Genomic DNA, 24,271 nt, shown 5'->3' with positions numbered 1-24,271 from the left:
AAAACCCTATATAAAAAATATGTATCTTAGTGGAAAATGTGATTTGACTATATAAGTTATAGAAGTAATTTGTGATCCTAAAAAACGAAAACAACTGGGGTCTCATAAAAGCAAAGAAGGCACATGGAGCAGAAAGGCAACAAAAATTAACATCCATCTTAATGAAACTAGACAGCATAGACATTACACGCTGCCAATTGGTCAACTCTACGAGAACCGCTAGGATTTATAGATCAAATACATATGCAATTAAATGTCTGGCACTAGATTATGATATCCCGCCACATAACACCGAATTCGAAGTATCGATATTAAGCAAAGTAGGCAGCAAATGCCAGCATATTCTACCTCTTCTAGAGTCCAAGGCCACTGACAATGACTTACTGTTACTGTTCCCCTTTGAAGAGATGAATCTTCATGAGTTTATGCAATTGCAGTATAAAAGGGATATAAGAAAAAAAAATCCTTATTACGATTTACTAGATTCCAGTACCCAGACTGCTGCGGGTTCCTCAGTTCAGAAGTATACCAATCAATTGGACGTCAACCAGTATCCTTTGTCATTTTTCTCGCAAATAATCGAGGGAGTTGCATTTTTACATGAGAACAAGATCATCCACCGTGACATCAAACCGCAAAACATCATGCTAACAAACAATACTACCACACAACCCCCTAAATTGTACATAATTGATTTTGGTGTCTCGTATGACATGGGAAATAAGTCACAAACAAGTGCGGAGCCCATGGATAGCAAGGTGACGGATATAAGCACAGGAATTTACAAGGCCCCAGAAGTGCTGTTTGGGGTGAAATGCTACGATGGTGGTGTGGACGTGTGGTCGTTACTGATAATCGTCTCTCAATGGTTCCAGAGAGAAACGGACCGTATGGGGCACGTACCGGCCATGATTGATGACGGTAGCGACGATATGAACTCAGATGGAAGCGACTTTAGACTGATTTGCTCGATATTTGAAAAATTGGGCGTACCGTCCATTCTGAAATGGGAAGCTGTTGCCCAACACGGTTCTGTTGATGCATTTGTTGGCATGTTTGGCGCCGATGGCGACGGCAAGTATATACTGGACCAGCAGAAGGATGTACAAGTCAGCATCATCGAGAGGAACATGCCTCGACTGAACGAGATTACGGATGTGAAGGTCAAACAGAAGTTCGTTAACTGTATCCTGGGGATGGTGTCCTTTTCACCAAACGAAAGATGGAGTTGTCAAAGAATCTTGCAAGAACTGAAAAAGCCATAAGAAAGAATATATAGGAACATATACATATATATATATATATATATATGAAACAAAAAGTACCAGAGTAATCACTTTTTTCTTTGAAGAGCAAGTTTTATTAAGTCGAAGCAGTTCTTCATGTACGGTAAATTTTTGTTGCAAGCGGTCACACCCATGTGCCCAATACGGATGTACTTGGGCCCGATGTCCTTGTGAATACCTCCGGCAATGACTACACCGTGTGACTTTAAAAACGCAATGACGCTGGGAGGGTCTGCCACGTATACGGCCGTCAACCCGTGCGCAGACATGTTTGAAGGATATCTGCTGACGGATGTCAGTTGCAAGCCATTAACCAAGCTGTCTTTGAACCAGTCGCTCATTTCACGATGTAAATCCCATCTCTTGTTTAACCCCTCGTCGAGAATCTCTTTTAAAGCTACGTCGAGGCTATTAATCAGTTGTACGGGTGGAGTTGCAAAATAAGCTCCTTTACCAGCCTCGTAGTTTTGCATTATTGGTGTCCATCTTCTCAATGAGGAGAAATAGCCATGTACCTGACCATTTTCGCTGTCGTTAAGTGCATAATCCATGAATCTGCTACTGCACAGTGAGATAGAAAGACCTGCCGGAGCACCAATAGCCTTCTGCGATGCGGTTAAGGCAAAATCCACCCCCCACTCATCAAACTCAAACTCTTCGCATCCAATCGAGCATACAGCATCGACTACGAAGAACGTTTCCGGCGATGCCTGCTTAATGACTTGCGAAACGGCTTTCAAGTCGGACAGTACCGCCGTTGAAGTGTCAACATGTGTAACAGTAACAGCGCCATAATTATTTTGTGACAACTTTTCAGTAATCACTTCTAAAGGAACAGACTCACCTATCTTGAGAGGCCTAACAACATCTACTTGCGCACCGTAACTACGTAGACAGTCAGCAAACCTGTCAGAAAACGTCCCGGTGGATACGACCAGCACGTTCTTGTTCGGGGCCTTAGAAAGAATAAAGTTCGAGGCAAATATGTCCCACCCCAACGTACCAGAGCCGGCAAGCACAAAGGGCTGCGACCTGGAGGCAGCGGCGGATTTGAAGACAGTTCTAGTGTTCTTTAGAACCCTTTGGAAAATAGAGACGAACTCAGGGGAAGTATGGCCCAAGGAGGGAACGTCCAGAGCCTTCTGGACTGCTCCACTTAGGATAATAGGGCCCGGGATCAGCAGTGTATCTACAGATTTAGTCATTTCTGGTGTATTTGGGCTATAGAAGGAGAATTATATGTGCTTTTACGCTCAAGGAGTGCAATTATATAGAGGCTGAGGAACAAAACATTCTTGTCCACTCCTCGAGGACGAGCAGTCATAGCGGTGACAGTTACAGTTACAGTGACAGTGATATTATGACTAAGGTCCTTTCGAAAGTATCTGATATCGTTATCACTCATTGGCCCGGAGTTAGGGGGAGGAACGTTTGCGGGAGTGCGGGAGGAAGAACAAAGCGGCGTTAGCACCAGGTCTAAGGTTGAAAAGCTGCCCAACCAAAGGGCACATCAAGAATTCTTTATGGTTTTATATAGAAAGTCATATATATAGATAGTTAGATAGACACACAGACAGATAGAAAAAAAAGTAGAGCGTGGCTCTTGAGGCGAAACCCCATGCCAGCACGGCTCCTTGCAGTCAAAGAAGGGTCTTGTCCAAGCTATGTTCAGTGTCGCTGCCCAGTCACCACAAATAATTGTAGGAGGGCGCGCCAACCTCACGTTTGCATTCTTGAAAAGTCTCTTCTTCTTCAGCTGTAGTAGCAAACGCTAGCCGGAGACCAAACAGTAGAAACCACTAAGCAAAAAATAAAATAATATGTAACGAAGAAAAACCCACCAACAGCGATAATAACGGAGAAAAAAAAGTATACCCTTTTGCGATTGTCTTCACGAAGTGATAAAGAAATCGTTTAATTCAAATGAATTCAAACCTGACTGCGCTTCGGACAGTACAAGCAAGCCACCTATTCCCTAACAATAAGGAAAGAAGGCTCTTTTTGTTCAGGAAAAAACTAGCATGAAAAAAAAACAAACTGCTCCCAATACTCTTGCATTCTGCTTTTGTGAAGGTACTTTAACCGGCTCCTCCCCCTTTAGAGAACCACGACTAAAAAAAAAAAAAAAATGCAGAAAGTAAAAATTGGGGCTGGTCTTCTTGTTCACTGTAGTTTCCTGGTCATCGTAATCACGGCTGGATTACGCCAATTGTCAAGATCAATTGAATTGTCAAAGGGTAGACTGTTTCCCGCTATATCGTCGCAGAGCGGGTCTGCCAACGGCGAAGCCACCGCATCAAACAAATTGTTGTTGTCTACGGCAGGCAGCGTCGTGGATTCTGGTATATTTTCCGTCTTAAACATCTGCAGTTCCCATGAAGTCTCTTGGTCCGACGAAGAATCACGCATACTCTTGGGCGACAAAGTTGCAGGCTCCATTGTACAGTTCAAAGGTGAAGGTGTGAACGTATCAGACGATGAGTGCGAACTGGCCCTGGCGTCCAGTGAGGCGTCTCTCGTGCTCTGGAAATCCCTATACTCGTCAAGAGAAGCAACAAAAGCATCGTGGCCACAAGTCAACACGTCCTCGTGGTCAGCCAATTTTTCAAGGTTGACACTGTTCAGCAAATTTTCCAAAAGAGAACATTTCCTCTCGAGGTATTGCAGATGTAGTCTCTTTTTCTCTCTACTCTGGTGAGCAGCTCTTCTGTTTCTCAAAATTCGCTCGATCCTTCGCTGTTCCTTTTCCTCTTTTGTCTTCGCTCTTTTCCTTGGGGGCAGAGTCGACTTGAAGTTGGTAGGGATAGCCAAGTTCGATTGCGAATTACTAGTTAGTTCAAAATCAGTCATTTCCATAGTGGCGGTCGTTGTCGTGGGTGGGGGAGGGGGAGGAGTTGTTACGTTTGACAGTGAGTTAAAGCCTTGGAATATTAAATAAGACAAGAAACAAAAGACAAGAGAAGTTTCACATAAACTAGATAAAGCTGTCCTTCTTTCTCGACTTGGTTCGTTGAGGTGAAATTTCTTCCAATATATAGTGAAAGAGGGAATGAGAACAAAAGAGAACAAGGTGTCCAAAACCATTTTCATCACAATGTACGATGTAGACCAGGTTCCTATTTCAAACCTATATTATGCTGAGCCCCTTTAGCTTTAAACCCTCATAAATAGAATTCTTTCCCTAGCTGTTATTTCATATTACCCTAGGTCATGATTATGTCTATCACGTGATTATATTTCCACTATTTTTCTTTTTTTTCCGTTCGTTTTGTGGGAAAAGGAATCGTTTTTACTAAAAATGAGGGAGCTTTAACTTTAGTATAGAGCTTTTTTGGCAACTTGGTGTTGTTTTTCATAGTAAAATTAGCTTGCTGTTCGTATTACAGCATTTTCAACTTCTGCATTGTGTGCCGTTTTTAGTATATATATATAAATATACTTATATATATATTTCTTCATTCTATTAAGCAATCCTGGAAGGCCTGCTGTAGAGGTTCTGGTGGGTGCTTATACTGAATTCCCAATTCATCAAGTGTTTTTCCCTTTTTTTTCCCTTTCCTTTCTCTCTTGCCTCATTTGATAGAATAGATAAGCCTGGTAGAGGAAATATAGATGTTCAACACAAACAATACCGCAGGCGGATCTCAGGCCATGGAAGAGGGACTTGGCATTAACAAGCTTTCCCCGATATCATCGAATTCGAACCAAAGCTCATTGACTTCTTCCAATTATGAAAAATACCTACAGCTGGCCACGGAGAAGAATCCATGTATGATCTTAGAGCTGGAACTGGACGGCAAGGTGCGATATGGCTCTCCACAATGGAACACTATCACAGGAGTCGCCAATGATGGTGACTCTTCTCCAACGTACATTGCAGACCTTATTCTCGGATCCGATCAAGATAAAGGTGTCTTTCAAAAGGCCACGGACATGCTGCTTATGAATGATGATACTAGTTGCACGATAACGTTCAAGATAAAGGCTGCCGATCTTGAAAATGGCACGGACTGTGATGATGACAGTACGATAACGACCTTAGAAGCACGTGGTATCTTGATCCGGGATGCCCACACACAATTGCCCTCGCACACGATGTGGATAGTTAAGCCTCTCACAAACGACTGGTCAGACTTCTACGCCAACGAAGACGCTCAAGATGACATGGTCATCCAGTTATCCGATAACTGCGACGATATCGATGTCCAACTTCCTGAAGAGTTTTCTAAGACGCTTGGATTCGGGGCCAAGATCTTCGTACAATACTTGAAGAGGATACGACTGGAAATGATACTGGACGAATTCAATCTGCCCCTGCCAAAGATGGAATTGTGCCGGGTTTGTGAGAACTTTGTTCCAGTTTGGTGGTTGGAGACCCATTCGCAAAGTTGTGTTTGCGAGCATAGAACGGAGTCGCTCATACAACTGTTACACGATAATCTTCTTGAGCAACTCGCGATCTTGACAAACTTTACCAAAGATTCAGAATATAAGGGCAGCCAGATCCAAGTACGCTCCAACAACTTCCTTAACCAAGTGTTAGACTCCTTAAGGGAACTGTGTCAGGACGCCATAGATATAAACCCCAGCGAAATGGTCCCGGATCTTTACCATGGTCTTTCAACATTCTCTCAAGATAACAATAACAACAACAACAATGCTTTGCTAGACCAATTCCCTGTCCAAAAAGATACAATCAGCTTGAATTCATATTTTCAGTTTTCTCCAAGGACCAATCACAACATTCAAAACGTCACATCGTGGCAATCAAGATTCTTTCTTAATGATGATCAGGACCCTGGGCTAGCTCTTTTGATTCACGATACTCTGGACTTGGCAAGGAAAAAAGTGGATGCCGTATTGAGGTTGGATAACGCGATGACCTATTCTTTAAAGATTAAAAACGAGGTTAACAACTACGTGGTACAACTGATCCGCGAACAAATTGAAATAAACAAGCATACAATCCTAGCTCACTCAATGAACATAAGGTCTTCTTCAATATTCCATTCCCCCTTGCCCCAAATTCACTCTCAACAACGAGAAGGCGGGAATCTCATATATTCTTCCTCTACCCCTCTGCAAGTTCATCACGGCCAGTGTGCGTCCTTTGAAGCAACCTCCAAGTCTCATTTGGAGCCTATTCCTTTCCCCCCTTCTTCCACTGAAGAAACTCCCACTGGCAACGATATCAGGCACCCTTCTCCCTTGCCCCGTAGTTGTAACAACACCGTTATGAAACTACCGACACCTCGGAGGAAAATTGACTCTAATGGATTATTCTCTGATGCCTACTTAAACGCCGACATCATTCCGAACCCAAGTGTCGAATCCGCGGTATCAATGGATAGAGATAATAACACTAATAGCAGGGGCAGTAGTATGAAACAATATGGTATCGATGACGCCGCCGATTCTCGGACTAGTAACTTAGAAAGACCTTCTTCGTCATCGTCAAGGCTAGGGGTGAGATCAAGATCCATAACACCAAGACAAAAGATAGAATATTCACATGTACATAATGATGACTGCACTAATGAAATGTTGTCAAAAGATAAAGATTCCCTTCAACCTCAACCTTCTGTAGATACCACTATAACTTCATCTACTCAAACGGACATCACGGGCACCAAGGCAAATAGTAATAATTCCACAAACTCAGTATTGCCCAAATTAATGACAAGTATTTCATTGACCCCAAGGCGTGGTTCACCATCATTTAGTAACCTGGCAAGCCATTCTATGCAACAGACAAACAGTTTTAAACTGATTCAAGATAAATCACCAATATCCTCACCTTTCACATTCTCGAAGGATTTTCTAACCCCAGAGCAGCACCCTTCCAATATTGCTAGAACAGATAGCATCAATAATGCAATGTTAACTTCACCAAATATGCCATTATCACCTCTTCTATTGGCTACAAACCAAACCATCAAATCACCAACACCTAGCATTAAGGATTACGATATCTTGAAACCAATCAGTAAAGGCGCCTATGGTAGTGTTTATCTAGCACGTAAAAAACTCACAGGAGATTATTTTGCTATAAAGGTTTTAAGGAAATCGGATATGATTGCCAAAAATCAAGTAACAAATGTCAAATCCGAAAGAGCCATTATGATGGTTCAAAGTGATAAGCCTTACGTTGCAAGACTATTTGCTAGTTTCCAAAATAAAGATAATCTGTTCTTAGTAATGGAATATTTACCTGGTGGAGATTTGGCCACTTTAATCAAGATGATGGGGTACCTGCCCGATCAGTGGGCCAAGCAATACCTAACCGAAATTGTTGTCGGTGTGGATGACATGCATCAAAATGGGATCATACATCATGATTTAAAGCCTGAAAATCTACTAATTGATAATGCAGGTCATGTAAAATTAACAGATTTCGGTTTATCAAGAGCTGGTTTGATTCGCCGTCACAAGTTTGTCCCACACAAGTCGTCACTAAGTATCAGTTCCACCTTACCCATCGATAACCCAGCAAACAATTTTACTATGAATACCAACAATAGTAATCATTCTCAATTATCGACCCCAGATAGCTTCATGTCAGATCATAAGCCATACAATAGAAGCAAGAAGTCGTCATTGGGTCAACAATACGAGCACTCAGAACACTCAAGTGCTTCAAATTCCCATTCAATGACACCAACACCCAGTACAAACACTGTTGTTTACCCTTCATATTACCGTAGTAAAGATAGATCACATGGAAGTTCAAACATTGATCTCCCAGCATCCCTAAGAAGAAGTGAATCCCAGTTGTCGTTTTCCCTACTTGATATTTCCCGTTCTAGTACGCCTCCTTTAGCAAATCCTCAAAATTTGAACACCAATAATGTCATGAGAAGGAAATCACTCACTGAGAATAAATCATTTTCTAACGACCTATTATCTTCAGATGCTATTGCAGTTACTAACGCAAATACCAACTCAAACAATAATACTTCTCTTTCACCAGCACCTTCAGATTTAGCATTGTTTTATCCTGATGATAGCAAGCAAAATAAGAAATTTTTTGGGACTCCCGATTATCTGGCTCCTGAGACTATTGAGGGAAAGGGCGAAGATAACAAGCAATGCGACTGGTGGTCAGTTGGTTGCATATTTTTTGAATTACTTTTAGGGTATCCTCCATTCCATGCAGAAACACCTGACGCTGTATTTAAGAAAATTCTATCAGGAGTTATTCAATGGCCAGAGTTTAAAAATGAAGAAGAAGAGCGAGAATTCTTGACACCAGAGGCAAAAGATTTGATAGAAAAATTATTAGTTGTGGATCCTGCGAAAAGACTAGGTGTGAACGGAATTCAGGAAATCAAAGATCACCCTTATTTCAAAAATGTCGATTGGGATCATGTTTACGATGAAGAAGCTTCTTTTGTTCCTACAATAGACAACCCAGAAGATACAGATTATTTTGACCTCAGGGGTGCAGAACTTCAAGATTTCGGAGACGATATCGAAAACGATAATGCTAATATTTTGTTCGGTAAGCATGGCATTAACACAGATGTTTCTGACCTATCCTCTGCTGCTAATCTCTCTCCACCATCAAATCATAAAAATATTTTATCCCGTAAACTATCAATGAGCAATACCACTAATAGGAGCTCCAATAATTCCAACAGCAGCGTACATGATTTTGGTGCACATACTCCAGTTAATAAATTGAGTATTGCTTCTGTGTTGGAATCTGTGCCTCAAGAACCAGGATATATTACACCAAACGGGACAGGAGCAACCACAACAAGCGCTAAAAACTCACCCAATCTAAAGAATTTATCACTGGCTATACCTCCGCATATGAGGGATCGCAGATCAAGCAAATTGAATGATTCACAAACAGAATTTGGATCTTTCAACTTCAGGAATTTATCCGCCCTTGACAAAGCTAATAAAGACGCTATAAATAGACTGAAAAGTGAACATTTTTCTGAACAACCTGGAGTACATAGAAGAACTTCTTCTGCGTCTTTGATGGGATCATCTTCGGATGCATCAGTGTCAACCCCAGGGAGTAACGCTTCAAACACTACATCTGGTGGCAAGTTGAAAATACACAAGCCTACTATATCTGGGTCTCCTTCAACATTTGGCACCTTTCCCAAAACATTTTTGAGGTCAGATTCATTCTCCACAAGATCATATTCTCCTGAACGGAGTATTAGTATCGATTCGTCCACATTGTCGAGGAAGGGAAGTATAATTGGGGATAACCAACAAACGACAACAAATAGTTCCGATTCACCTACGATGACTAAATTTAAGTCGCCACTATCACCTGCTAACACTACCACAGCGAGCTCATACTTTTCAAGGCAGAGGGTTCTATCAAAGAGTTTTTCGCAACGGACTAACTCTAGTGATCTCTCGGCAGAGGAAAATGACCGATTACAGGCTATATCAAGAGTTAACTCTTTAAGAAACAGGAGACGCAGTGGCCGCAAAAGCTCCAGTACTTCTGAGATTGGATATCATATGGATGTTCTTGTTTGTGAGCCTATCCCAATTCATAGATATCGGGTTACTAAAGATTTAGAAAACTTGGGCTGTACTGTCGTCAGTGTTGGCGCCGGTGATGAATTAGTTAGCAGAGCTACTAGTGGTGTAAGCTTCGACTTAATTATGACGGCTTTGAAGCTACCAAAACTTGGTGCTATTGATATTGTTCAACTGCTTAAGCAAACAAATGGTGCTAATTCAACAACACCGATTGTGGCCATTACTAATTATTTTCAAGAGGCAACAACCAGTAGAGTTTTTGATGATGTCCTTGAAAAACCGGTAAACCTCGATGAACTAAAGAAATTGGTGGCTAAGTACGCACTGAAAAAGTCTCAAGAAGATGAGGAGCATACTATACTGAGCGATTCTGATGAAACGCACTGATAAAGCTCAAGAAAAAGATAATTAAACAAAGACGACTGAGAAGAAAAACTTCGTTTGAGAGAAAATGTCAGAGTAAACATGGATTTTTTGCCCCTTTATTTCACACGGCAGTTTTTCTATGATGTTATTTTCTCCTTCAATCAAAGTAATATATATATATATATATATATGTTCTCACTTGTTAGAGTTGATTTATGATTTAGTTTCATTTTCGAGGTCATATTAAATTCCCTAAAGTTCTAATTTTATATTTTGTATCAAAACTGAAATATCGAAAGCAGAATTAAACAGGTATGTTATCTCTATATATAGTATTGTTACATTTTTTTGGGAGCGTCTCCTTTAACCTATGTATGCGTATACAATAAATCATTTTAATAGAATAAAAGACATTTAGATATCATCTGGGAAGGAGAATTCCATTTTCCTTCTCCCTCGAGAATCCATGTCATCATCCTCCGGGAGAATAGTTCTCCCAGCGCTTAATAATTGGAAATTATTAGGGCTTTGTGGTGGTTTCATTTTAGGTGTTGAAGGAGGTTTGAAAGATGGACCCTCTAAGGAGTCGTTCGATTTTTCCACTTCCTTCTCTTCTTCAGCAAGGCACGCTTTATTCCTTAATTCGTCTTCGTGCATCGCTTGTTTAATGAGTTGTAGTTCATGCATTAATGCCCCGTGATCTACAAGGGCAGCATCTCTATGTTTTGGCTTCGCTGTTCCCTCATGTTCATTTGGATTTTCGTTTTCATTGTTATTGACGCCATTCTCTGGTGAGTCTTGCATATCTCTTCCTTCTTCAACAGCTTCTTCGACCATGACCTTCCATTTGGATTTCTTCGGTTTCAACCACTTCGGCACCCAACTGTTATGCTTTTTTCTTTCATTCAGTTTTTTTTGCGCTGCATCGACATCATTTATTAATTTCCTTTTCCTTTTCACTTCTTCTGGGTTCATCATCTCTTCTATCTCAACAAACTCCTCACTCAAAACAGCTATACCAATTCTTTTCAATAATTTAGGCATGCTTTTACGATAATTTAGATGACCATCAACAAATTCAGTGCAATTAATATTTTCGATACCTTCAACTTCTTCTATCGTAGATATACCCATAACAGCACTAAATCCACCAGCAGCAGCTCTAAATAAATATGCCAAAAACCAATCCTTATCCGAGTAACCATTTACAAACCTCCCACTAACTACGGATCTTGCCATGACTAGTTGTTCCTTTTTCATGACAGCTGGCGTACCAAAAAGGTAAACGTTTTCAATCAAACCTAAAGCCTTTTTCTTGCACAGTTCAATTAAACAAGAAAAAATAACTCTCGCACCTATCGAAAAGCCAACCAATGTAATTGGGCGAGCACCTAAATTTCTTGCAATGAGGGTATCAGCAAGTATTTTTCCTGCCGACCAAGCTCTGTCCAAGGAAACATTCCACGGATTATCTAAAATATAACCCAACTTCGATAAGGCCATTGGCCATTGAATAGAACTGATCAATGCGGTTAAGACAGTGGCACCCAAAATTTGCTGGAGTGAGGTAGTAAAAATTTCGGTAGCCACAATACTGACCGTTTGACCAATGGACTTTAGCATTTCCGGTTCCCAATACAACGAGTATAGATCACCTTCAACAGGATCCACTGTAGAAAATGGCAATCTAATATCATCTTCGTTACCAACCATCCAACCTGACACTGTCAGGATTAGATTAACCCTCCTATTATTATGCAGTGGTCGGAACTCAAAAGTTCTCACGCTTCCCATCCTTTTCGACATACCTCTAGCACCGATGTTAGCACCAATAGCAGTACTTGAAACCGCAACCACAGTAGTACCACCCACCCCGGTTAAAAAACTTGTAGCACCAGTAATACCTATTGTTGACAAGCCAGCAGCAATCCCCCCGCCAATGACGGGTGCTAGTAAACCACCACTTAATCCAAGGACCAGAGAACCACCTACCATAGCCAGTGCTACATATGCCATTTTCTTTCTTCTCTTGCTTCTCCGTCTATTTTTCATGTGGTCTTGTTCATCCCATACTTGGTCCTCTGTAGATTGTTCCATATCCAAAGAATCTGTTACTCGTCTTTCAAATTCACAAATCTCCAGATTCGTCATGTTCAAAACTTTGGCAAAATTGATCAACAAAGTCCTTGACCTTGAATCATAGGTGGAAGATTGCAAGCATATCAGGAAAAGATCACATATAATGGTCCATGCTACGTCTACATTTAATTTATCTTGACTTTTGACATTTTCCGGATCGAGAACCTTTGCTGAAACCTCTGAAGACAATGAAGATTCTTTAGCCTTTGGTGTCCCAGCCGTTCCGGATTGTTGTTCTGGGTCCGGTGCAATAGGCTGCTCCGCGTCATTTTGTTCATTTGGCCTCTTTCCTTTTGTCGTTTCCTCTATATCACCTTTTTCATTGCTCGTATCATTCTCCCATGGATTATCAATGCTCTGAGTGGTTTTCAAACACTTACACAAATCTTCCAGTTGGATCTTGTGCAGAGAAAGTTTCTCAATCATAACGATTTCTTCTTGGGATATCCCTAAATGATCATACAGCCTTGATAATACCACAGTTTTCCAAGCAGCCATGTCCTTTTGCGTAAACTGTAATCGATGTGCCAATTTTTTGTGAGATTTGATGTCTATACAAAGACACAGCGTAGCCAAATTTGTACACATTTGGTTTGCCAAAATGTTTATTGCACCTACGTACGCAAACTTCTCCATATCAGATAATAGATTTTTCGTTATATTTAACTGTGAGTCCCGATTCAAATCGTTAACCGGTTCCACGTCATCCTCATATTCGTCGTAAGAATCCTCCTCTTCATCATTATTGTTTTCGTTGTTTAAGGATGTAGTCGAGGGGGAAGAGGTCAAATTTATGGAGGTTTGCGAATTATTGATTTTCTTTTTCAAAACTTTATGGTCAAAAAGGAAATCCGTCTTTTTATTTGTTCGATAAGATCGTTGGGCTTGCTGCTCGGCAGCCATTTTTGTATAATCAAATCTAGAATCATTCACACTTTTGCGGTTCTTTCCGGAAGGAGCTGTGGGAGACGTCTCAGACGGTGGCTCCAGGTTTCTGACCTTAGAAGTCAATTCTAATTCGCCTCTATGGTTATATATATTGAACGATGATATGGCGGGCATCTCTTGCCAGCCTCCATCATCTGAATCAGAGTCGGAGTCAGAACCACTGCTCGACTTTGTACCTGAAAAAGAATTCGAATCGTGCATAGTTTTAAAAGGGTTCTGCAAACCAGGCTTTTCAGTCCGATTAATACCGCTATCTGCTTCATCAGCATTGCCCTCTGATTGCGATGAGGGAAAACTTGTACCCTCCTTTTCTACTTCTTCCTCACGCGATGCATCCTCGATTTGTTTTTCTTCTTCTCCCCTCTGTTTAGAAAACTCCTCTTCAACATGTGAATGCATAACAGTTAAATCATCTTGATTACTCGACCCGCAATCATATCCAGGGCTTGATTCCGAATCCTCAGTAGTATGCTCCCCTGAATCCTTTAAATGCCTTGCTATCTTCAAGCCTTTCAGCTGTATACCGAGATCTTCTTCTGAATCAGACATTTTCTAGTACCATAAACTTTAATCTTCTCTTTTCAACTTTGCCTTTATTGTTCTGTTCGAGAAACCCTTCCACTATGCTTTCCAATCACTAATGAACCACTAAAACTAACTAACTGTGCCAGCCAGTAAGGAATATACAAAGTTATCCGAAGTTGGAAACAAACTCGCGTATAGTATAATTCTCTATCAGTACTGCACACCCTTTGCTATTACCACGATAGGATCGTTTATTTGCACCACATTTACTTTCATATTCCTAAATCATTGAGGTCGACAAGTTTTCAGGACTATTTTCTACATATTAACACCCTAACATATTTACATGTATACCACCCATACATTTTATTCAATTTCTTGAACTTTTTTTTGTTTTTTTCCAGGACAGCGCGAGACTGACAGATTAATTTTTCAAACCAGAAGAGTTAACACAACCTAACTGTTTTAAGTGTGGAATATTAAAGTACTCAATTAATCATTACCTATCGGTTCTCGTTCAATAATTGGTATCGTCAGCACCTCTTAGCAAACAAACCCTACATCGTTTCACAAAAAATATCAAGCACAATGGCTCCAAACGTACGTTAGTTCCCGTTCCTCTGTTACAATTGGAAAATATGAGAGAAAATTGTACTTTTAAAAAGTTTGTCTATTCCTGCAGTTAATTTAACAGTCCCGCCTTTACAGCGACCTAGTGGTTTCCATTTCGAAATTACATTTTTATGTATTCAGCTATTCTGTATTTTAAAAATTCACCCCCTTATGGCTTTGGCTGAGGCAATGCGCCTTCTGAAGCTATATGAAGTGATTGTTAATAGCAGTAGGCTAGACATTTTTTCCTCGTCAAGGCGAGAAGGATAACCTAATCCCAGTTGTTGAATACTAACATAAAGCTGTAATAGACTTCTAGAAAGCAAAAAGTTATCAAGACCTTAACCGTTGACGTTTCCTCTCCAACTGAAAACGGGGTCTTTGATCCGGCTTCATACTCCAAGTACTTAATCGACCATATTAAGGTGGATGGTAGCGTAGGAAACCTAGGGAACGCCATTGAAGTTACTGAAGATGGTTCTTTAGTCACTGTGGTGTCCACTGCCAAATTTTCTGGTAAATACTTGAAATATCTAACCAAGAAGTATTTGAAGAAGAATCAGTTAAGAGACTGGATCAGATTCATCTCTATAAGGCAGAACCAATATAAATTGGTCTTCTATCAAGTTACTCCTGAAGATGCTGACGAAGAAGAAGAGAACGAGGATTAAATAGACTCTAACATGTATATTCATTTATAAAAAGCTATTCGTCCTATAAATCACTACCCTTAATATCATTGTCTTTTGTCGCTCTTTTGATTTACGTATTTTATTTTCTTTTTGCAAAAATGTCACTTCACGAAAATTAGTGAAAAATAGAAGAGAAAAAGAAATATTTCAGCTTTTGAAACACGAAGATCATCAGAAACACCAAGAAAGGCAACCGCCCCAATTCCCCAAACCAACCAAGCATATATCAGCACACCATGTCGTTCTTCAACTTCAAGTATGTTCCCGCTGTTGACGTTCAATTTTCTTCCAAGCCTACGTTATCATTTTACTAACCAACCAACCACACTGAATCAAACACATTTGATTCTACACGTATACTTCGCAAAATAGAGCATTCGGAAGGAACTCAAAGAAAAATAAAAATCAGCCACTTAATGTTGCTCAGCCGCCAGCAATGAACACCATTTATTCGAGCCCCCATAGTAGCAATTCCAGACTATCGTTAAGGAATAAACATCATTCACCTAAGAGGCATTCCCAAACAAGTTTCCCCGCACAAAAGTCTACGCCGCAATCACAACAATTATCATCTAGTACACCACAGTCTCAACAGCTAGAAGCTAGCGAAAAATCAGAATCACAACAAATAATGTTTCTCAGCGAACCCTTCGTTAGAACTGCTTTAGTGAAGGGTTCATTTAAAACAATAGTACAATTGCCCAAATACGTGGACCTAGGAGAGTGGATAGCGTTGAACGTTTTTGAATTCTTCACAAATCTGAATCAATTTTATGGAGTAGTAGCGGAGTACGTAACGCCTGACGCGTATCCAACAATGAATGCTGGCCCTCACACAGATTATTTATGGCTAGATGCAAATAATAGACAGGTTTCACTGCCAGCTAGTCAGTACATAGATTTAGCCCTCACATGGATAAATAACAAAGTGAACGATAAGAACTTATTTCCCACCAAAAATGGGCTTCCATTCCCGCAGCAGTTTTCGAGAGATGTGCAGAGAATCATGGTACAAATGTTCAGAATATTCGCACATATTTATCACCACCATTTTGACAAAATTGTACATTTGTCATTAGAAGCCCATTGGAATTCATTTTTCTCCCATTTCATTAGTTTTGCTAAAGAGTTTAAGATCATTGACAGAAAGGAAATGACTCCACTGCTACCGTTAATTGAAAGTTTTGAAAAACAGGGCAAAATTATCTATAATTAGAAGTGGACACTATTATCATTAGCAGTTACCATCAGTCACTCCTACTTAGACCCTTAATAATAAACAAACAAAAAGAATGAAAAATAATGCAAACGATAAACGCTAAGTATATATGTATATATATGTACAAGTTAAATAAAAATAAAACGCAAATAAATTTTAGTTTGTAGTTCACGGCTCACGAAAAGAAATATTGACTGCCTCTTAATACTGTGACGTCAAAATCACCTTTTGGTGGGATTTCAGGTAATCTCAACGGTAAAAGAACACTCATACCGCTATTTTCATCTCCGCCGTTTTCTAGTTCAAGTGCGTCCAAATCCGTGACGTCTTCAAATAATGATACAGTTGTAGCCATCTTTTCACCAACGTTTCTATCTTCTATTAGGGGACTGTTCAATAACTCCTGCCTTTTCTTCTCGAAATAAATTTCATCTGCTAATGTAGTACTTCTCCCTAATTTTTTGGATAGATCCTTGCGGATTCTAATAATCTTCTGAGCCAAATCCGTAGATCTCTTCAACTTTCCAATCTTGACATAGTTTTTATACCTTTGGTCAAATTCCTCCTTCAATCTCAAAACCAGATCTACCTCATGCAATTTGATAAACTGCTCTCTTAATACTACATTCATGGTGTCTATATCAGATGCATGCGTCCAATAAGAATCATGAACAGATGCAAAATCTAGTCCTTGCATTCCACATTCTGCTGCGCTTAACAACATATGTGAAGCATCCAGTGAATGAATGAAATTCGGTGGAAGACCAGCCTTTTGTCTTCTTGCATTAACAGGGTTGACAGCAAACGGATCACTAATGAAGACAGTTTGCAAATTGGTTTCAATTTGCCTTTTGCTTTCTTCACGATATGGCTGGACAATTGGTAAACCTAGTGGCGTCGTCCATATGACGGATGACATAAAGTCCGGCTTATTACCATTCTTGAAAGATTTTTCATCAACATCTAACCTAATAGATTTGGAAATTCTTTTGGCACTTTCACCTAGCCAATCTTGAATTAAATGCGCACTGTGAAATAACTCACGAATAGCACCGAACACATGCTTGGTTAAGTATTTCGAAAAATCTAAGCTTTCTTTACGATCATCAAAAATCGGGCTTAATTGTTTAGCAATTTGGAAAGTAGCGCCAACATATGTAACACCATAAACGTTTGTCATGACAGTTTGCTTGACAACCTTCCTGGTAATCTTGTCCTTTAAAATTTTGGCGTTTTCGTCACCTTTTTCGGCTGCAATTTCTAATCTCTTTACCACCAATCTTGCAACATGGGCATAAACGTCTTGTGGTCTATCGCTTGGAACCAGATTCACTTGAGTAGCACCTTCAACGTCACCACCTAAAGCAGCATAGTGTTGCAAACCATTGCATGTACCGTCTTGGTGAACAGGTTGATGGGAGATAAATTCCTCCGGATTATCCATTTTCATGACCTCATTCAATTCAAAGCATGTGGCCAATGCTTGCCATGGCTTATCAGCAGTAGTCCACCAACGATCCCCAGTTAAAGGGTTTTCCGCAGAATCTTTGATATCCTTCAAATGAGATTCCGTAAATGCAACACGATCCTCTAAACGTAACTTATCAAATCCAAACAAATTTGACAAATGAATCTTTAACCACTTCAGACCAGAAGGTCCTAATTTTTTGCCATGCCAGAAAATCAAAAGACCACGACTCATATCATTACCAAGATGGTTGAAATGTGGAGACAAAGGATAAGCACGTCCTCTAAAGTCTAAATTATGTGGAAAGTACAGCTTTTCACCCAAAAAAGCCCTTGCAATTTCCAACTTATAATTTGTATCGCACCTATTCGATCTATCTGAGGAGAATTTATTCGCAATTGTTTTAACCTGTAGTTTCCAGGCTCTTAAAATGGAAGGGTCGGAATTCCTTGGAGGAGCTGGTGGTAAAACCATTTCGTCTTGGGCACCTGGAATATCCAAGAAACCCTCTCCTTTATTCCAAACCTGTGAAACCACATCAAATACTTTCCTATTGACTGTCCAGGGTGTTCTACCCAGAACATTCAAACCATCATAAACGCGACCTATATCACCATTATCAGAAGCTGCTTTCAAGTATGCGACTTGTTCAGGTGAGTCCTTTGTTCTTAGAAGGGTGGATTGTGTATAATGATACCCACCTGATCTCCAATTAACCCATGGTTTGGGTTCTACCAACATCGGTAATAGTTGTGGTTGAACAGATGCAATCAATCTTTCACCGTTTAATTGGCGGATTAAAGTCTTGTGAATCTTCAAGACACCCAATTTGGAACCATTGTGATATTGATAACCATGGGCAAAAGCCGGTGCTTCACCATGAACCTTAGCCTTCGTTATGGGATCAACACCTTGCACAGATACCTTAGCAACTTGGATCAACATTGAGATCAATACGGAACCGATTCTGGCTCTGATACTCTGAGGCCACAAAATTTTTGACTGCTCAATTTGCGATGACCTGAATACAGATTTAGCGTTTTGCACCAGTTTCTTAAATTCCGGTGATTTTTTGTTAACATCTCTGAACGTTTGAGATTCACTTTTTAAAACTTGCTCGGACCTGAATTCCATTTCGATAGCTTTACCTACCGATATAACAGCTCTTGCAGTCCTCATACCTTCAATAACACCACCCGTGGAATTCAATTTTAGTAATTCCAAAATGGTGATGACACACATTTTACCAGGGTCGATAAGGGTTAAGTATGGTCCATAGCCAAGACGGTTTGTGTCAACCTTATTTAAGCCTTTCTTATCGTATGGCTTTTCTGATAATAATGACTTACAATGATTGATTTCTTCCTTCACTAAAGGCAACATATCATTATACCATTTCCATAATTTGACGTTTAAATTTTTTTCAATTGAAATATCACCTCTAGCTTTCGCCTCTTCAAAATCATGTTTCCAACGTTCTCTTGCGGCCTCTGTTGCACGGTTTTCTAGTACCTTTTGTCTATCTTGGTTAAATATATTTAACGCACTTTCAAATGCCTTCTTCTCCTCTAATGTTGGTAGTGAATTGTAAATTTCAAAAAAATTTATAGTATTATTATTATCATCACTTTTTGTCGGCTTCATGTTCAAAATATTATCATTGGCATCGAATTTGAATTTGGAAATTTGCTCTTTCTGCTCTGGGGTTAACGATAATCCCAATAAAGTATGTCTGATAACTCTCATTCCAATAGTGTCTACAGCTATAAGCTTTTCAGCGTCTTTTGGCAGGACCTCCGTTGAACCGTGTAATGAGACCTCTCGAAGAGGTTCTAAAGAAGGTGTCTTTATGGAACCAGAACTTGCATTTGGCGCTTTATCCAACTTTGAATCGTTCTCAGTTTCCATTTTGTTCGAACCGTCCTCGTTTTCAACATTATTTACAGGTGTAGAAGATGGTGTAAGTGACTCTAATATCGGTCTAACAGAATTTGGAAGCTGCGATGATGATATGACTTTTAAGTCATTCACTAAAATATTCAGATCTGAAATGGTCAAAATATCTAGATAGGAGAAAATTTCCCTAATGCCGTTCACGCTCATTTTCAAGTAGGCAGAGATAGTAGGCTTCAAAAGCATCGAGCTTGTAGTTGAGTGGAAATTCAAAGCGTGATGAATCATTATTGCCAGAGTTTTGTCATTATAATTAATGTCCTTAAAACTTGTCTCCAGGTCATTTGTTAACTTTTCGTTCATTTTTAAAATCGGGAAATTAGGATCATGTTTGGAAAATGCATTCAAATACATGTTATAATCCTCGATAAACCTCTGCTTATGTTCAGGTACCAGGTACAGTGACTCTAATATAGAGAACGCTCTTTTCATTAGGTTCGATTGCAAGCAAGCTTCTAACAAAGACCATAATTGCATAACGTCTCTCGTTCTTGTCATCGATGTTACTGCCGAGGCATGTGATTTATTAAAAGGGTCAAACTCTAATTCTGAGGAACCTTTCCATTGATAAGACATACCGCTATTAGCGTTTTTCCTGTTTTTGTTGAACAAGGGGAAGTCATTTGAACTTATTATTCCCGATGGTGTAGATGGGGTGGAAGATGTGGTTGTTACAAGGGGGTCTTCAGATATTAGTATTGTACTTGTTGAGTCCGGAGAAGGTTTAAACAGCTTGGATCCCTTTGAGGATATTAGTCGTCTTTGTAACAGTGACGTTTTCACTAGTGATTTGTAGGCTGGTCTCAGCATATTTAAACGAATATCAAAAAGGGGGAGGAAATGATCCAAGGAATGTATAAAATGCGCAGAAGCAGAATATAAATGGTATATGAACAGGCAATCTGCTTTTGTTTCTGATCTGGGGTAGGTAGTCCTTCTGAAGCGACTTTCTTAAACACTATTCACAAGTTGGCAGTATCTTTTGCAAAAGCTGGTCGCTATAATCAAAGACACCAATATTTGTGCCAATATTTTCACGTAGACGTTAAAATCAAGGTCGTTCGTTATACCTTCAGTTTTCCATTTTCTACAAATTAAAAAAAGAAAAAAAACCGAAATAGTGAAAAATTCGGGGTTGGCCTTGGCTAAACTGACCCACCCACAATTTATCCAAAAAATTTATCCACCTAACCCCAGATCACTGCAAACGAAATGTATATCACTATTCACGCGTGGTTCCAATTATGGCGGCTAGATGACGAAGGCTTGATCAGCTACTGCTGTAAAATAATGAAACTAAAAGCGCCGTATTGTTGATAATCTACCCATGGCATGTACAGGGAACAGTGTGCTTGTGAGAGGGACAATCCAAAGCAGTAGGTTTTTGTTTATGATTGGTTTATAACAGAATTTTGGGGAAAAAGGGGGACACCATAAGTGCATGTTTCAAAACTATTAATATGTTGTAGCCTTCTTTCTTCAAACATTGCACTCTGTTGTTGCTTTTCCTTAAGAAATCTTTTCTCCAAATAACACCTTGATTCTTTTTTATCGGTCTCCTTATATATATATATATATACCAATACTCGGGGTGTCTTTTTTAGCCGCCGATGTGAGGATCGAAAATCATTATCTCGAAAGGGTAAAGGTTGTTAAGATAGTATATACATATACATATACATATATATATATACATATATATATATATTGAATTACATACTTCAATAAGGAATGGTATAAGATTTTTCGTACGGTAATATTTTAAAATATTTAATTAGTTTTTTTTATTTTTGTTTAGTTTGCTCCAAGTGCTTCAATCTTAGAGGAGAAGAAATGTAATAAAAAGAAAGAAAAGCAACTTTATTATTCAAAATTCTCAGTGATTGGTTCATCTTGGTTTTGTGGAGCACCGAAATCGCCATTTTCGTCGACTTCTTCATCATCTTCTACAGTAGCCTCTTGGTATTGCTGGTATTCGCTAACCAGATCATTCATGTTAGATTCAGCCTCAGAGAATTCCAATTCGTCCATACCTTCACTAGTATACCAATGCAAGAAAGCCTTTCTCTTGAACATGGCAGAAAATTGGTCACCGACTCTCTTGAATAGTTCTTGAATAGATGTAGAGTTAGCAATGAAAGTAGCAGCCATGTCCAAGCCTTGAGGAGCGACAGAACATACAGCAGTTTGCACGTTATTAGGGATCCATTCCACGAAATAATCTGAGTTTTTAGATTGCACTTTATGCATTTCGTCTTCCACCTCCTTAACAGAAACTTTACCTCTAAAGAAGGCCGCAACGGTCAAGTATCTACCGTTTCTCGGGTCGGCAGCAGCCATCATATTCTTGGCATCAAACATTTGCTGCGTTAATTCAGGAACAGTCAAAGATCTAAATGATTGGGAGCCAATTGCCGTCAAGGGGGCGTATCCGACCATGAAGAAATGTAAACGAGGGAATGGAACAAGATTAACAGCCAACTTTCTCAAATCTGAGTTCAATTGACCGGGGTAACGCAATGAAGTGGTCACACCAGACATAACGCTCGAGACCAAGTTGTTCAAATCTCCATAAGAAGGTTGATTCAACTTTAAAGTCCTCTGACAAATGTCATAAAGTGCTTCGTTATCGATACAGAAAGTTTCATCCGAGTGTTCTACCAATTGGTGCACAGACAACGTGGCGTTATAAGGTTCAACAACGGTGTCTGAAGTCTTTGGTGAGGGCAAGACAGAGAAAGTGGCCATCATACGATCAGGAAATTCTTCTCTAATCTTCGAGATCAAAAGCGTACCCATACCGGAACCGGTACCACCACCAAGAGAATGTGTGATCTGGAAACCTTGAAGGGAGTCGCATCCTTCTGCCTCTCGTCTAATGACATCCATGACGCTGTCTACAAGCTCAGCACCTTCAGTGTAGTGACCCTTGGCCCACACATTGCCCGCAGAACTCTGCCCAAAAATATAATTATCTGGTCTGAACAAATTCCCGATGGCGGAGTTGCGTACTGCGTCAATCGTCCCAGGCTCCAGATCTACATTAATAGATCTTGGAACCCACTTCCCAGAAGACGCCTCGTTGAAGTACACGTTCAGTCTCTCCTTCTGGATGTCGTCATGGCCGTGATATGTTCCGTTGAAATCCAAACCGTGTTCACCACAGATAGTTTCCCAGAACGCAGCACCAATTTGGTTACCACATTGACCCGTCGAGATATGAATGATTTCTCTCATTATATTACTTTGTGGAGATTTTGCTTTTGTAGTTGTAATAGTTGCTATGTCACTCCAATTGCCTCACCACTACTTCACTAGATCTATTAAAGTTTTCGTGTTTGTTTTAGTTTTTGTTGTTTTTTCTGTTTTTTTCCTTTTTCCTTGTGGCGTCGTCCAGGTCACTATACACGTAGTTTGTGACCCGGCGCCATATTCCTGATAGTGCTATTTTTTTGGCCCATGGGGGGAATTAAAGAAAAAGAAGAGAAGCCAGAACAAAATTCAGCGATTAAGTGCACCAGTTTTGGGGGAGGATTTCTTTTCTGTTAAGCCTAGATTGAGACAAATAAACAAGAAAAGCACGAATATGAATAGCGAGTACGATTACCTTTTCAAACTGCTGTTGATCGGGAATTCCGGTGTCGGAAAGTCCTGTTTACTTTTGAGGTTTTCGGACGACACGTATACCAACGACTACATTTCCACAATCGGGGTGGACTTTAAGATCAAGACAGTGGAGCTGGACGGTAAGACCGTAAAGCTGCAGATTTGGGACACCGCAGGCCAGGAACGGTTCCGTACTATCACGTCGTCGTACTACCGTGGTTCGCACGGGATCATTATTGTGTATGATGTCACTGACCAGGAATCCTTCAACGGTGTGAAGATGTGGCTGCAAGAGATTGACAGGTACGCAACCTCGACAGTGTTGAAGCTGTTGGTGGGTAACAAATGTGATCTAAAGGACAAGCGCGTCGTGGAATATGACGTGGCAAAGGAATTTGCGGACGCAAATAAGATGCCATTCTTGGAGACTAGTGCTTTGGACTCTACCAACGTCGAAGATGCGTTTTTGACCATGGCTAGACAAATCAAGGAAAGCATGTCCCAACAGAATCTGAACGAAACCACCCAAAAGAAAGAAGACAAAGGCAACGTCAACCTGAAGGGACAGAGTTTAACCAACACCGGTGGCGGCTGCTGTTGAACAAGCACACCTCTACCTTGCAGACCACATATAATATAATAACTAAATAAGTAAATAAGACACACGCAAGAACATATATACACAACTACAGTAACAATTACATGAGAACAAATAATAACGAGATCTGTGGGGGGAGCGGGTAAGCATGTACAGCTATTAAACCAGAGTCTTGCCCTACATTCTTCCTTATCGGATTCGCCAAAACCCTCAAAATATAAACCTCATCCTAGAATATATTTCAATTTACCCTCAAGACTTTCATATCACCCGGCCCCTATTTTCCATTTTCCTCTTTACCCGCCACGCGTTTTTTTCTCAAAATTTTTTCTTCCTTCTTCTTTT

At 40.0% G+C, this 24,271-nt stretch overlaps 10 protein-coding genes across 10 annotated transcripts; 5 read left to right on the top strand and 5 right to left on the bottom strand.

The window, feature by feature from the left end:
* Positions 1 to 161: 161 nt before the first annotated feature.
* CAK1 (cyclin-dependent protein kinase-activating kinase CAK1) lies at positions 162 to 1,265 on the top strand (the record flags this gene model as incomplete). Its single annotated transcript, XM_033910147.1, has 1 exon — positions 162 to 1,265. One exon carries the CDS (start codon positions 162 to 164, stop codon positions 1,263 to 1,265), a length of 1,104 nt encoding a protein of 367 aa, XP_033766038.1.
* A 68-nt stretch (positions 1,266 to 1,333) lies between these two features.
* On the bottom strand, positions 1,334 to 2,491 carry AGX1 (alanine--glyoxylate transaminase; the record flags this gene model as incomplete). Its single annotated transcript, XM_033910146.1, has 1 exon — positions 1,334 to 2,491. The coding sequence occupies one exon, from the start codon at positions 2,489 to 2,491 to the stop codon at positions 1,334 to 1,336; it is 1,158 nt and encodes a 385-aa protein (XP_033766037.1).
* Positions 2,492 to 3,449: 958 nt separating this feature from the next.
* On the bottom strand, positions 3,450 to 4,136 carry HAC1 (transcription factor HAC1; the record flags this gene model as incomplete). Its single annotated transcript, XM_033910145.1, has 1 exon — positions 3,450 to 4,136. The coding sequence occupies one exon, from the start codon at positions 4,134 to 4,136 to the stop codon at positions 3,450 to 3,452; it is 687 nt and encodes a 228-aa protein (XP_033766036.1).
* A 762-nt stretch (positions 4,137 to 4,898) lies between these two features.
* On the top strand, positions 4,899 to 10,187 carry RIM15 (protein kinase RIM15; the record flags this gene model as incomplete). Its single annotated transcript, XM_033910144.1, has 1 exon — positions 4,899 to 10,187. One exon carries the CDS (start codon positions 4,899 to 4,901, stop codon positions 10,185 to 10,187), a length of 5,289 nt encoding a protein of 1,762 aa, XP_033766035.1.
* A 393-nt stretch (positions 10,188 to 10,580) lies between these two features.
* Positions 10,581 to 13,802, bottom strand: MIL1 (Mil1p; the record flags this gene model as incomplete). The annotated part of the gene is made up of 1 exon (XM_033910143.1): positions 10,581 to 13,802. The coding sequence occupies one exon, from the start codon at positions 13,800 to 13,802 to the stop codon at positions 10,581 to 10,583; it is 3,222 nt and encodes a 1,073-aa protein (XP_033766034.1).
* A 564-nt stretch (positions 13,803 to 14,366) lies between these two features.
* Positions 14,367 to 15,061, top strand: RPL22B (60S ribosomal protein eL22; the record flags this gene model as incomplete). The annotated part of the gene is made up of 2 exons (XM_033910142.1): positions 14,367 to 14,378; positions 14,702 to 15,061. The coding sequence occupies 2 exons, from the start codon at positions 14,367 to 14,369 to the stop codon at positions 15,059 to 15,061; spliced, it is 372 nt and encodes a 123-aa protein (XP_033766033.1).
* Positions 15,062 to 15,318: 257 nt separating this feature from the next.
* Positions 15,319 to 16,298, top strand: MOB2 (Mob2p; the record flags this gene model as incomplete). The annotated part of the gene is made up of 2 exons (XM_033910141.1): positions 15,319 to 15,338; positions 15,455 to 16,298. The coding sequence occupies 2 exons, from the start codon at positions 15,319 to 15,321 to the stop codon at positions 16,296 to 16,298; spliced, it is 864 nt and encodes a 287-aa protein (XP_033766032.1).
* Positions 16,299 to 16,476: 178 nt separating this feature from the next.
* Positions 16,477 to 20,532, bottom strand: RPO41 (DNA-directed RNA polymerase; the record flags this gene model as incomplete). Its single annotated transcript, XM_033910140.1, has 1 exon — positions 16,477 to 20,532. One exon carries the CDS (start codon positions 20,530 to 20,532, stop codon positions 16,477 to 16,479), a length of 4,056 nt encoding a protein of 1,351 aa, XP_033766031.1.
* A 1,053-nt stretch (positions 20,533 to 21,585) lies between these two features.
* Positions 21,586 to 22,959, bottom strand: TUB2 (beta-tubulin; the record flags this gene model as incomplete). The annotated part of the gene is made up of 1 exon (XM_033910139.1): positions 21,586 to 22,959. One exon carries the CDS (start codon positions 22,957 to 22,959, stop codon positions 21,586 to 21,588), a length of 1,374 nt encoding a protein of 457 aa, XP_033766030.1.
* A 349-nt stretch (positions 22,960 to 23,308) lies between these two features.
* YPT1 (Rab family GTPase YPT1) lies at positions 23,309 to 23,929 on the top strand (the record flags this gene model as incomplete). The annotated part of the gene is made up of 1 exon (XM_033910138.1): positions 23,309 to 23,929. One exon carries the CDS (start codon positions 23,309 to 23,311, stop codon positions 23,927 to 23,929), a length of 621 nt encoding a protein of 206 aa, XP_033766029.1.
* Between the last annotated feature and the right edge of the window lie 342 nt (positions 23,930 to 24,271).

This window comes from Saccharomyces paradoxus, chromosome VI (assembly GCF_002079055.1).
Source record: "Saccharomyces paradoxus chromosome VI, complete sequence".
NCBI lineage: Eukaryota > Fungi > Ascomycota > Saccharomycetes > Saccharomycetales > Saccharomycetaceae > Saccharomyces > Saccharomyces paradoxus.
Note: the sequence above shows the minus strand (reverse complement) of the source record. Positions and strands in the feature narration are given on the sequence as shown.